The sequence below is a fragment of the Prunus dulcis genome, chromosome 6, assembly GCF_902201215.1.
Source record: "Prunus dulcis chromosome 6, ALMONDv2, whole genome shotgun sequence".
In the NCBI taxonomy this organism is placed as follows: domain Eukaryota; kingdom Viridiplantae; phylum Streptophyta; class Magnoliopsida; order Rosales; family Rosaceae; genus Prunus; species Prunus dulcis.
Window position 1 is genome coordinate 26479365 of NC_047655.1, and position 12708 is coordinate 26492072.

Sequence of the window (12708 nt, forward strand, 5' to 3'; positions counted from 1 at the left end):
TATATATATATATATATATATATATATAGCTTATGATTATAATTATTTTAACTTGAAAACGTGGCATCATTCTTTATATTGAAATGGATGCATTCAATTATATGTGAATTATCCTTTGACTAGCAAGAGGTGGCTTTAGATGGGAGTTTGTGAGAGCCTGTAAAAAATATATATATAATAATTATTCATATACTATATATTAATTATTTATTAATATGAATTTTTCTTATTTAAATATTTATTGTAAGATTTATATGTTATTAAATCTTAGGCCTAACATGAGATTATCCCTTTATATTAGTTGAAAGATGACACTATTCTTGTTATCCATGTGTAGAGACTTAGAATTGATTTTAATCAAATCATCATTGCCATGCCACCTTGCATGCTAGTAATAAGTGGTGTTGTGATATCATTATTCCTATAAATATCATGCTTCCTTACTTCAATCATTCATTCCAATTCTTTAATATATATATATATATATATATATATATAGAGAGAGAGAGAGAGAGAGAGAGAGAGAGAGAGAAGATGAAGAGCATGTGTATTTGTTTTGCAATATTTCATACTTATCATGGTGATTTGGAGTTTTTGTGAAGTATGTATTATTCATGGAACATGAGAACTTCAGTGACGGGGTATCCAAAGGATAAATGTACCAGATGGGGACATAGGGTAGTGAGGCCGATAGGGGTCACGTGCTAGGTACAATTTGTGAAGAATAACCAAGATATGAAGTAATGATGTGATATGATTTGGGTTGTGTATCTTTTTATTATATTTTTCTAGAGTGTGTAAAATGATATTGCTAGACTGGCATATTACATAATCTACTCATTGAGCGGTGGTTTGCTCATCCTTCACCTAATTTATTTTTCAGATCAATTAGTGGGCAAGACAAAGCCGAAACCAGAGAAGTTGGATTAATTTAGAGTGATAAACTTTAATTTATATATTGATATATTGTACACTTGTAAGATTATAATTTTGTTTTTTCATATATATAATAGTAATGTATTTTAACCAATTTTTTTATTTCTTTATTTTTTTTAAATTCAGTTCACGCACTCTGATTCGGGAATATTCTTTATTCTCGGATCGGGTTGTGACAGAGTTGGCGTCAATTTCATGCAATTGTTTACCTTGAGCAGGAGCACATGCAACTATTATTTATCTCCAGATACTTTATCTACTTTTGTGATAGGATTAATATTCGTTTATATTATATAACATAGTTTCCATACATTCTTAGCCGCCAAATAATTATCCAAATGGTATCTTTGTTGTTGCCGACTTATGCTAGTATAAATAGGACCTCTCATAATTGAAATAAGAGTAAGAAATCAGAAAGAAGAAAATGAAAGAGAAAGTATAGAGAGAGAGTGGTGATGAAACTTTTGGAGTTTGGCTTAGGTCGTAGTACAGGGAGATAGGTAGATAGGTTGTTTTGTCAATTTATTTTATGAGATTTTATTATCGAGGTGAGTGGTTAATGTAATGTGTTCTAAAAGTTCTTATTTTGTGATAAAATATAAAACCATGAATTATCGTGGATTTGTTCTATTTACAAATATCTCTCTATTTCAAGTCAAACATGTCCAATTTGGTGCAATCTTTCACATATTGGTTGGAATATTTGTGAAGTATGTATTATTCATGGAACATGAGAACTTCAATGTTGGGGTATCCAATGGATAGATGTACCATCACGAGGATATAGGGCAGTGAGGCCAATAGGGGTAATGTGGTTGGTTACATGCTATAAAGGATAAGCATTAGATGCATGTTTCCTTCAATACTTGGGCAAGATCAAAGGCCTAAAGCTCAAATTACTTTTCTTTTTCTTTTTTTTCTTTTTTTAATTTTAAAAATAAATTACTCGAGTCACTCATTACTAGTTAGTATCATGCGTAATATATAAGTTGCAATAACAGTAGTTGGTCATAAAATTCATCTATTGTTTGATTTATTTATGTAGTTTGCATCTCAAATTTTATGTAATTATCCAAACATAAGATGTATAACTAAAAGAGACTTTTTAGACAATGTTGATATTGAAAACTACTATATAGTGTACGTATGTGGAGGGGAATGGAACTCGGTTGAGAGAGTGATATCATGTTTGTTTCTCTATTTGATCAATTAGAATATTAACGATGGAGAAAGCCATGACTTATTTGGCACTTTAATCAATTTGGTCACTTCTGTTTTGCAACACCCTTCCTCTTTAGCTAATACAAAATTTTCCTTTCTTTTCATTAGCTTACACTTACACAACATGCTCTTCAGTCTTGTCATGATTTTTATTTTCTTTTTTTGCAGCACCCTTATGCGCTTGAGCCCTAAGGTTACACATACAGTTCAAGGGTTTTTATTTTCCCCCCGACATTTATTATTTTCTTCAAAAATGGTGAAAAGGAGAAAGAGAACAAAGTAGTAGCTACTAATTTTAATTACAATTAGCAAACTTTAATTTGCCCTTGGGAGGGTGGGGTCCAGATAAAACTACCATCATAAGTTCATCATAATTGGAATCTCAACATGGAGATGAGATGAGATTATTACTCAAATTCATTGTAAACTCAAGTTCTTATGACCATGGAATGCTTTAAGATAATTTTTCAATCCCTCCCGATATGAGGGGGCACTAGTAAAAAAAACCCTTTGCGCGACCAAATTTTGCGCGACGAAAAACTATTCGTCGCTCAAAGTCACTTTGAGCGACGAAACTTGAAACTTCGTCGCTCAAAGTCTTGCGCGACCAAATTTTGCGCGACGAAAAATAATTCGTCGCGCAAAGTCACTTTGCGAGACAAACTTTTGCGCGACGACAATATATCGTCGCTCAAAGTCTTGCACGACCAAATTTTGCGCGACGACAAATAATTCGTCGCTCAAAGTCACTTCGCGCGACAAACTTTTGCGCAACGACAATACATCGTTGCTCAAAGTCTTGCGCGACCAATTTTGCGCGACGAAAAATAATTCGTCGCGCAAAATCTTTATAAAAATAAATAAAATAAAAAAATTTATTTTTTAAAATCTTTGCATGATGTAATCCAAACATTTTGTCACCTAAACCAATTTATTTTTGTTTTTTATTTTGTATGCATAACACTTAAGAAATTAAATGGTATATATATTTATTAAGTAACTTTAAATTTATTATTTTAGATCGGATCGGATTTTTATTAGAAAAATATATTCTTGTTGTTTGGATTGGGTTTTTGTTAGCAAAAAATATATTTTAAATTGATGATCAAATTATTTCATTGTATTCATATCGGGTCAAGGAGTGTAGCAGTAAAAAATCATCAAAATCGGAGTTAAAATAACCGTTAAATCTTGATTTTTCATTATAACCGTCGAAAAGTTTTGTCCCCTTACTTGATCTCTGAATGTTTATTTTTTCCGATTTTTGGCATATATGATCTCGAAGTATAAACAAACAAGTTTGATGGTTGGATCGTTGAAACTAGTTTTTTTGAATGCATATGCCATCAAAACAATATATTCACTAACAATTAAGAGTTTATTTATACTTTTGTTAAATATAACATAAGATTTTGTGGTATCCACTAGTGTAAATATTTTAAATTGAAGATCAAATTCAGTCATTATATTCATATAAGGTCAAGGAGTGTAGCTGTAAAAAAATCATCAAAATCGGAGTTAAAATAACCATTAAATCATGATTTTTCATTTATAACCATCGAAAAGTTTTGTCCCGTTACTTGATCAATGAATGTTTATTTTTTCCGATTTTTTGCGTATATGATCTCGAAGTATAAACAAACAAGTTTGACGGTTGGATCGTTGAAACTAGTTTTGTAGAATGTGTATGCCATCAAAACAATATATTCACTAACAATTAAGAGTTTATTTATATTTTAGTTAAATATAACATAAGATTTTGTGGTATCCACTAGTGTAAATATTTTAAATTGAAGATCAAATTCAGTCATTGTATTCATATAGGGTCAAGGAGTGTAGCTGTAAAAAAATCATCAAAATCGGAGTTAAAATAACCGTTAAATCATGATTTTTCATTTATAACCATCGAAGAGTTTTGTCCCGTTACTTGATCTATGAATGTTTATTTTTTCCGATTTTTGGCGTATATGATCTCGAAGTATAAAAAAAACAAGTTTGATGGTTGGATCGTTGAAACTAGTTTCGTAGAATGCATATGCCATCAAAACAATATATTCACTAACAATTAAGAGTTTATTTATACTTTCATTAAATATAACATAAGATTTTGTGGTATCCACTAGTGTAAATATTTTAAATTGAAGATCAAATTCCGTCATTGTATTCATATAGGGTCAAGGAGTGTAGCTGTAAAAAATCATGAAAATCGGAGTTTAAATAACCGTTAAATCATGATTTTTCATTTATAACCGTCGAAAAGTTTTGTCCCGTTACTTGATCTATGAATGTTTATTTTTTCCGATTTTTGGCGTATATGATCTCAAAATATAAAAAAACAAGTTTGATGGTTGGATCGTTGAAACTAGTTTTGTAGAATGCATATGCCATCAAAACAATATATTCACTAACAATTAAGAGTTTATTTATACTTTTGTTAAATATAACATAAGATTTTGTGGCATCCACTAGTGCAAATGTTTTAAATTGAAGATCAAATTCAGTCATTGTATTCATATAGGGTCAAGGAGTGTAGCTGTAAAAAAAATAATCAAAATCGGAGTTAAAATAACCGTTAAATCGTGATTTTTCATTTATAACTATCGAAAAGTTTTGTCCCGTTACTAGATTTTTGGATGTTTTTTTTTTTGCGATTTTTTGGGGTATACGATCTTGAAGTATATACAAACAAGTCTTATGGTTGGATCGTTGAATGATGTGTGTGTATATATATATATTTATTTATTTATTTATTTATTTTGTACGTATAACACTTAAGAAATTGAATAGTATATACATTTATTAAGTAGATTTCACCTTAATTATATTTTAAATCATAAAATAAAATATTTTTATTTTTTATTATTCATAACAATTATTTTTATAAATATTGTGCTACGAACCAATTTTTCTTCTCTCAAAAGTTTGCGCGACCAACAGTTCGTCGTGCAAAACTCAAAAAATTTGGGTGAGTACCAAAAATGGGACGCGGGTTTTTAAAATTTAAAAAAAAAAAAAAAACTCAAGACTTTGCGCGACCAATATTTGTTGTCTCGTAAAAATTTGGGCGGGTACCAAAAATGGGACACGGGAATTTTTTTATATAATTGTTTTAGACTTTGCGCGACCAATATGTATTTTTCCTCGGGCAAAAATTTAAAGATTTTGGCGGGTACCAAAAATGGGATGCGGGAATTTTTTTAGACTTTGCGCGACCAATATTCCTATATTCGTCGCGCAAAACTTTGCGAGACCAATATGTTTTGTCGCGTAAAACTTTGCGCGACCAATATATATTTTTCGTCGAGCAAAAATTTGGGCGGGTACCAAAAATGGGACGCGGGAATTTTTTTCTATAATTGTTTTAGACTTTGCGCGACCAATATGTATTTTTCGTCGCACAAAAATTTAAAAATTTTGGCGGGTACCAAAAATGTGATGCGGGAATTTTTTTTTTTAAAAAATAATTTTTTTAGACTTTGCGCGACCAATATTCCTATATTCGTCGCGCAAAACTTTGCGAGACCAATATGTTTCGTCGCGCAAAACTTTGCGCGACCAACAGTATTTTCGTCGCGCAAAGTGATACGATTTTAAAAACTGAAATAACTCCTCCACCATTTTCTCAATTTCTTTCTCTACTCTTACCTCTCCTCTCTCTTTCCCTCTCCCCAAATCCCACCCTTTCTCTCACACTCACTCCTCTCACTTAATCTCTCATCTCTCTCTTCATCTCTCAATCTCACTCACTCTCTTGGTGGGCTAGGGCAATTTGGAATCATCACTAGGGCTAGAATTGCTCTCGAACCTGCCCCCCAAAGGGTATCTCTCTCTCTCTCTTCCCTCTTCCCTCTTCCCTCTTCCCTCTTCCCTCTTCCCTCTCATATTATTATAATTAGTTGTTTCAATAGAAATGGGTTTTGGTTGGGTTCCACCTTCCCATGGTGGGACAAAAACAAGTCCTCAAAAGCAAGGTATGATGAGCTTGACCTACCAAAGGGGGTTTCGAAGGGATCGAATATGGGTCCATGAATTGGAGCTTTTTGAACCTATTATTCAAACGGGTATTCTATAGCTGGCAATGTTGTTGACGTGTCCTCTTTGCTTCTTTAACTAACATGGTCTCTTTCTCTATTTCCTTTTTTTTATTTTTATTTTTTTATTATTGCTTTATTTGCTGCCCTTGTCAAACAGGTGAGGTGGATCCGAGTACTGTATTCCAACTTTTCGGCTTTTACCAAAGATCAGGAATTCCTCATCTCTCTGCACGGGCAACCCTCCACCCACAAGTTCGATTATGTAGAGGGTTTTGTGATTGTAGATGGAGGCCTCATCAACAATTGGAGGTCGTCTTTCTTCTCTCCTAGCAACCCTGTCAAAATCACCTCTATTAATTCTCAAGGGGGTGTATTAGGATTTTATTATTGTACTTTGTTAATTTATGTGTACACTTTGAATATTATATATATTTATTGGATAATTTGATCACTATTTTTCATGTGTAATTTTATTTTGAATATGTCAATTTAAATTAAAGTAATTAAGAAAAATCTTACAATTAAATTAAATTTAAAAAGTAAAAATTTGAAAAAATTACTATAATTAAATTAATATCAATTTAAATTAAAGTGATTTAAAAAAAATCATACAATTAAATTATATTTAAAAAGTAAAAATTTTGAATAAATTAATATTAAAGAAATAATAAAAAAAAGTAAAAATTAGTTTATTTTAATTAAAAAAATTTAAAACACAAAAAAATATTTCGTCGCGCAAATATTTGCGCGACGTTATTGTTCGTCGCGCAAAACTCTAAAAATGTGGGCGGGGTACCAAAAATGGAACGCGGGAATTTTTTATTTTTTAAAATTTTTTGAGACTTTGCACGACCAATGTTTTTTGTCGCGCAAAACTTTGCGAGACGAATATTTTTCGTCGCGCAATTTTGCGAGACGAATATTTTTCGTCGCGCAAACCTTTGCGCGACCAATGTGTTTCGTCGCGCAAAGTTTTTCGGGACCAATATTTTTTCGTCGCGCAAAGTTACTTTGAGCGACCAATATTTTTTCGTCGCGCAAAGTTACTTTGAGCGACCAATATTTTTTCGTCGCGCAAAGTTACTTTGCGCGACCAATATTTTTTCGTCGCGCAAAGTTACTTTGCGCGACCAATATTTTTTCGTCGCGCAAAGTCGCTTTGCGCGACCAATGAAAAACTTGGTCGCGCAAAGTCTTTCTTCACGATCTTTGCGCGACGGATTCTGCGCGACGAAGTTTTTGTCGCGTTAAAATTTGTGCGACTACAATGTATTTTGCGCGACGAAATTCACTTCGTCGCGCAAAGTGTAAAATGTAGTAGTGGGGCACTTTGCGTCCAATGCAGTCCCACACAATAAGCTTCACTAGTTTCGCAGCTTGAATAGAACTCCCTATAGCGGCAACCAGGTCATTCTATTCAAAACAAACAAACAAACAAATTGGTACTTAGGTGACGAGGGGTAAATTTAAATGATATTCAAGTAAACATAGTGATCTTCACACACTTTAAACCTTGACCAAATATACTTAAGACTAGTCAACTGCTACTCATGAGAAACCATAATGAAGAACACACACACAGAGCATAACAATCTATACCTGCAAGCTTAGAAGATTACTAGTGACAACCTAGGTACTCAGAAGGACCCGTCAATCTAGGCATCCCTTGGGCTAGCAACAATTATGGTGAAAATATGTGAAAAATATCATAATCAAGTAAACAGCAAATAGCAGATAATTATGACTAGTCAACCCCAAGAACACAAACCTAGAAATGCATGAACATCACGTGATTATTAGTCAACTATCAAGAACACAAACCCAGAAAATAAAGAAGCTGCAAACCATAATTTGTTCACCTAGAAACCCACCATTGGGAAAAACTCGGGGTCATCAACCGACCAGACAATCCACTAAGCAAATAAGATTCTTACAAAGAAACACAAGCAAGCCCAAGAGATCCTATATCTATTTAGGAAGATAAGCCATACTTCCTTTGTGCAATCTTCTTCTCCAACTTAGCAAAGTTAGCAGCTTAGTCCTTCATGGCAATGGCAGCTCCTTCTTCAGATTTTTCATCCCATGGCACTAGCTAGCCAGCTCAAACTCGAACAGAAACCAACAATTTGGATTCAAGGAGAAAAGACAAATTTCTTCAAGAAACCAATCTTGAATCTGATCTAGATGTATATAAGAATGTGTTTGTTCTAACTAGATGTATATTTCATATTTCAAAAGAAGTTTTCGAAAATCAATTTAGAAACCTCATAGATGAAAATGGTGGTTTTCTCTTGAGGAAGAAGAGAGAGCAAAACGATGAAGAAACCTTTTCAAAACTTCCAATCAAAAGAAACGGCTGCCAAATGAGGAATCAATGGGTATTAACCCAAAAATTCCTAGTCAAAAAAGTACACATGGCAGCTGAGAAAATTCGCAGAATATGACAAAAAGATTTGTTAGAATCCAGCTGAAAACCAGTGAGCTGGAAATCCTACTGATGCAAAGGATGACTAGTCATACGAAGAGAAAATGACTAGTCATAATCTTAAGAAAATCTAATGAATACAATATGATGCAATGTACAAATTATTTTTGCCAATATGATTGATATTCCATAAGATAGCAGCCAGATAAGAACACTTAGAGAAACTATTCTTAATCTAAACTTGAGCTTGGATGATTACAATGTATGTTCTATTACAATATTATCAAGGAAAGCCAAAAGAAAAACTCAAAATGCATACACTTAACAGCTCGTCATTGTGATTGCCCGTTTTTATTTGAAACCCTAAACACGGAGAAAAGTCGAACGATGTCGTAAGAGTGGAGTTTTTGTATCCTCATTAAGAGCATTTCCACCAGTTATGGCAAAGGGAGCCCTAGGGCAGCTACTATTCACGTGAATAGTGGCTGCCCTAACCCCCTCCAACAAAATGTGTTTCCAGCAGTTTAGGCTTGCCATGGATTTAGAGTTGAGTGTTTGGAGTACGTGGGAAATAAATGTGGGCCTGTTGGGCTCAAATCCAAGGGTCCATCCCTAAAATTTTAATACCAGAAAGACTAATTTGCCCTTGATGAAATCACAATTGAAGCCAAAAGAAAACAATAACTTTTATTTTTTATTTTTTATATTTTAAAGACTAGCTTCTAGAAAAATATATTATTTCCGAGTTCGTTGTTTTACTTCATTTGAAAGGCCCAAACACACTAACAACAGATTTATATGCCTAGTCCATAATAACAACAGAAGGGGATCCCCAATTTTATAATACAAAATTGAGGCTTAAGAGAATGTTTTATAACAACATGATACACTTCCTATAACTGTAATTTCCTATTTGGACATTCCAGTACAACAATTTCTAGCCTTCAGCATGCAGTGATACTGATTTTCAAACCCTGGACTATCTGCAACAAAAGAAATCAAATGGAATGCGTGGTGTGGAATAATTCGTGGAAAGTATCTTTGAGGCCACGATGGTGTTTGCGGCTTCGGTGTAATGAATTCCATCCCAGCTCACAAATCGGGATCCTTCGTCGCAAACATGAGAGCCAGGTTGACCGCAGAGCCCCCTGACATTGAAATTGTACGGAGGACCTCCGTTGCCACAGCATGCCATTAGCGGCGTAGAGAAACCTACATTGTAACACATTCATCAAAATTAAATTGCATTGCCCCTAAACTAGATTGAACTAATTCACCGGCATGCTACTTCCTTGCTTTAACATAAGTAGGCTTACCGTATTTGGTGGAGTTGGCAATGATATCATACTTGATGGCATATATATCCACATAAACTATCACAGCATCCTTCAATTCAGATCTCATCGCGTTGCACAAATGGAGCAATGCTTCATTGAACGACCTTGCAGCCGCATTGTAACTCGAAAGACATCCATATGGATCCAAATCCTTCTTCTCAACTAATGAAAGTTTTTGAGGGAGACAACCCAACGGCCCGGTGTTGTGTATCCAAAAGTTCCTTCCACCTTGATCGTATAAAGCCTACAATTGATGCAGTATAAATTTCAGCATTGATATAAACAAATCAATTTCGCTGAGGATATCTTTCATAATTACTCTGCCTGCCCCTTTTTATGATCGTTTGCATAGACGCCGAACTCACCTTAACCGCACTCTTGATTTCTTCAATAACTGAAGGAATTCTCTCTGTTACTTGAACGTATGAAAGGTCTTTAGTGAAAGAATCAGAAAGGTCATTTTGTCCGATATCGATCATGTAAAGTGCTTTCCGGAAACCTTCATCACTTATCAAATGTTTGGAACCTAAACATACATTGAGCAGTGTCATTCAGTCAGCTGGTTTTCACAAGAACATCTTCACAACACAAGAACATTTTCACAAGCTCAATATCTATGTTCACATTCAGCAGTGTGATCAGCCAAATAACTCAAGGAAATTGAAATTCCAAATATACCTGCAGTAGCCTTGAAGTGGATGAACTGCATGACTTGAATACTCAAAGAAAAAGGGAAACGCTTCGGGATGGTAGAGGACGATGCAACGGCAAAGTTTGCCCCATTTGAGAAGATGGAGCCTGCCAAAGAGTCTAGGTACGGGCTCAATAGACTCATATTCAGACTCTGGCCTGCACAAGAAAACAACATTATCTTAGTCTTACCCTATAAATTATTAGAAACTAGAATTTAATCCTCGAAACTAGAACCCTATATCCTAATAAGTACAAAGGGAGGAGGCAAGGGTGGGTTCACTTACAGAGGAGGTCGATGACGAGGCGTCCATCGGACAGGCGACCGGTGGATTTGCCGAAGAAGGTACGGCCGTTGGGGGGATTGACAGAGAAGCCGAGTCCGGCAATAAGTCCACCCGTGTCCGAGTTGGAGTCGCCGAAGTTGAAAATTTGGACTGGACTCGTTGGACAAAGTTGGCCATCGACTGAGGATGAGAGAACGATCAAGAGCACCACTCCGGAGAGTGTTATTATCAGACCCACTGATTGATCAGCCCAACTGAGCCCCTGCACATACACCATTTTTATCCAACGTAATAAGTCTCGAGACTTGAGACGCGAGAGTGGAGAAGAAGCCTAAAGAAAGAGGATTGAAAATTCTACTTTTCTCATTATGAATGAATCATTACAATGAGGCTTTTTATATACACAAAACCTGTGTACGTAAACTTAATAACTGAAAAAATTCCTCCTAACAAACAAACTAATGAAGCAAACTAACCCTAATTAATAGTGACTAGTACATGTTTGTTTTAACCGAGTCTTTATAAGTAAACTTAAAAACTGAAAAGATTATTCCTCCTAACAAACAAACTAATGAAGCAAACTAAACCTAATCACGTGTTTGTTTTAACCGAGTCTGTCCATATGGAATACAGTTGAGTCAATAATCCAATGACCGGAGGAATTGGAGCGGGAATGAAAAGTGGGCCCAAATTACTTTTCTTTTTCTTTTTCTCTTTTAAAAAATAAATTACTCGAGTCACTCATTACTAGTGAGTGTTATGCCTAAGATATGTATCTCAAATTTTATGTAGTTATCCAAACATAAGGTGTATAACTAAAAGACACTTTTTCGACAATGTCGATATTGAAAACTAGTATATAGTGTACTTATGTGGTGTGGAGGGGAATGGAACTCGGCTGAGACAGTGATATCATGTTTGTTTCTCTATTTGATCAATCAGAATATTAGCGATGGAGGAAGCTTAGCCCACTCCAAAACCACCATCATAAGTTCATCATAACTGGAATCTCAACCTGGAGATGAGATCAAAGATAATCTTTCAATTCCCCCTAATACAAGGAGGCACTTTGCATCCATGCAGTCTCACACAATACGCTTCACTAGTTCCGCAGCTTGAGGACCCGTATTTTTTAAAAGTATATATATTGAATATTAAATAGTTTGCTATTTATTTTATAAATTTTATGTATATATATATCTTCCTAGCTTAGAATTATAATTATTTTAACTTGAAAACGTGGCATCATTCTTTATAGTGAAATTGATACATTCAACTACATGTGTGAAAATTACATAAGCTTGAGTTCGTAAGGATGAGGTGTTAGAATTATCCTTTGATTAGCAAGAAGTGGCTTTAGATGGGAGTTGGTGTCAATTTCATGCAATTGTTTACCTTGAGCTGTAGCACATGCAACTATCATTTATCTTCTAGGGTGCATGTGTCAGTCTTCTAGTTACTTTATCTACTTTTGTGATAGATTAGTTTATATTATATAAGATAGTTTTCATGCATATCTCTCCTTTCTTAACCGCCAAACAATTATCCAATGGGATCTTTGTTGTTGCCGACTTATGTTAGTATAAATAGGGCCTTCCAGAATTGAAATAAGAGTAAGAAATAACGAGAAAGAAGAAAATGAGAGAGAAAGTAAGAGAGAGAAAAGGAGAAAGAGTGGTGATGAAGCTCTTGGAGTTTGACTTAGGTGGTAGTATATAGAGATAGGTAGATAGGTTGTCTTGCCAATTTATTTTAGGGATCTTCACTAATATACCCAA

The 12708-nt window shown here is 34.4% G+C and overlaps 1 protein-coding gene across 1 annotated transcript; it reads right to left on the reverse strand.

Moving 5' to 3' along the window:
* Positions 1-9550: 9550 nt before the first annotated feature.
* LOC117630581 (GDSL esterase/lipase At1g09390-like) lies at positions 9551-11207 on the reverse strand. Its single transcript, XM_034363282.1, has 5 exons — positions 10931-11207; positions 10632-10802; positions 10319-10479; positions 9933-10197; positions 9551-9828 (listed from the first exon to the last, which is right to left on the reverse strand). Exons 1-5 carry the CDS (start codon positions 11205-11207, stop codon positions 9596-9598), a joined length of 1107 nt encoding a protein of 368 aa, XP_034219173.1. The 3' UTR covers positions 9551-9595.
* Between the last annotated feature and the right edge of the window lie 1501 nt (positions 11208-12708).

Coding starts and splice junctions, on each gene's coding strand:
- LOC117630581 (XM_034363282.1), bottom strand. CDS start 11,207: ATGGTGTATGTGCAGGGGCTCAGTTGGGCTGATCAATCAGTGGGTCTG. Junction 10,198..10,318: donor AAATCAAGAGTGCGGTTAAG/GTGAGTTCGGCG, acceptor CATCAATTGTAG/GCTTTATACGATCAAGGTGG. Junction 9,829..9,932: donor TGCCAACTCCACCAAATACG/GTAAGCCTACTT, acceptor GTTACAATGTAG/GTTTCTCTACGCCGCTAATG.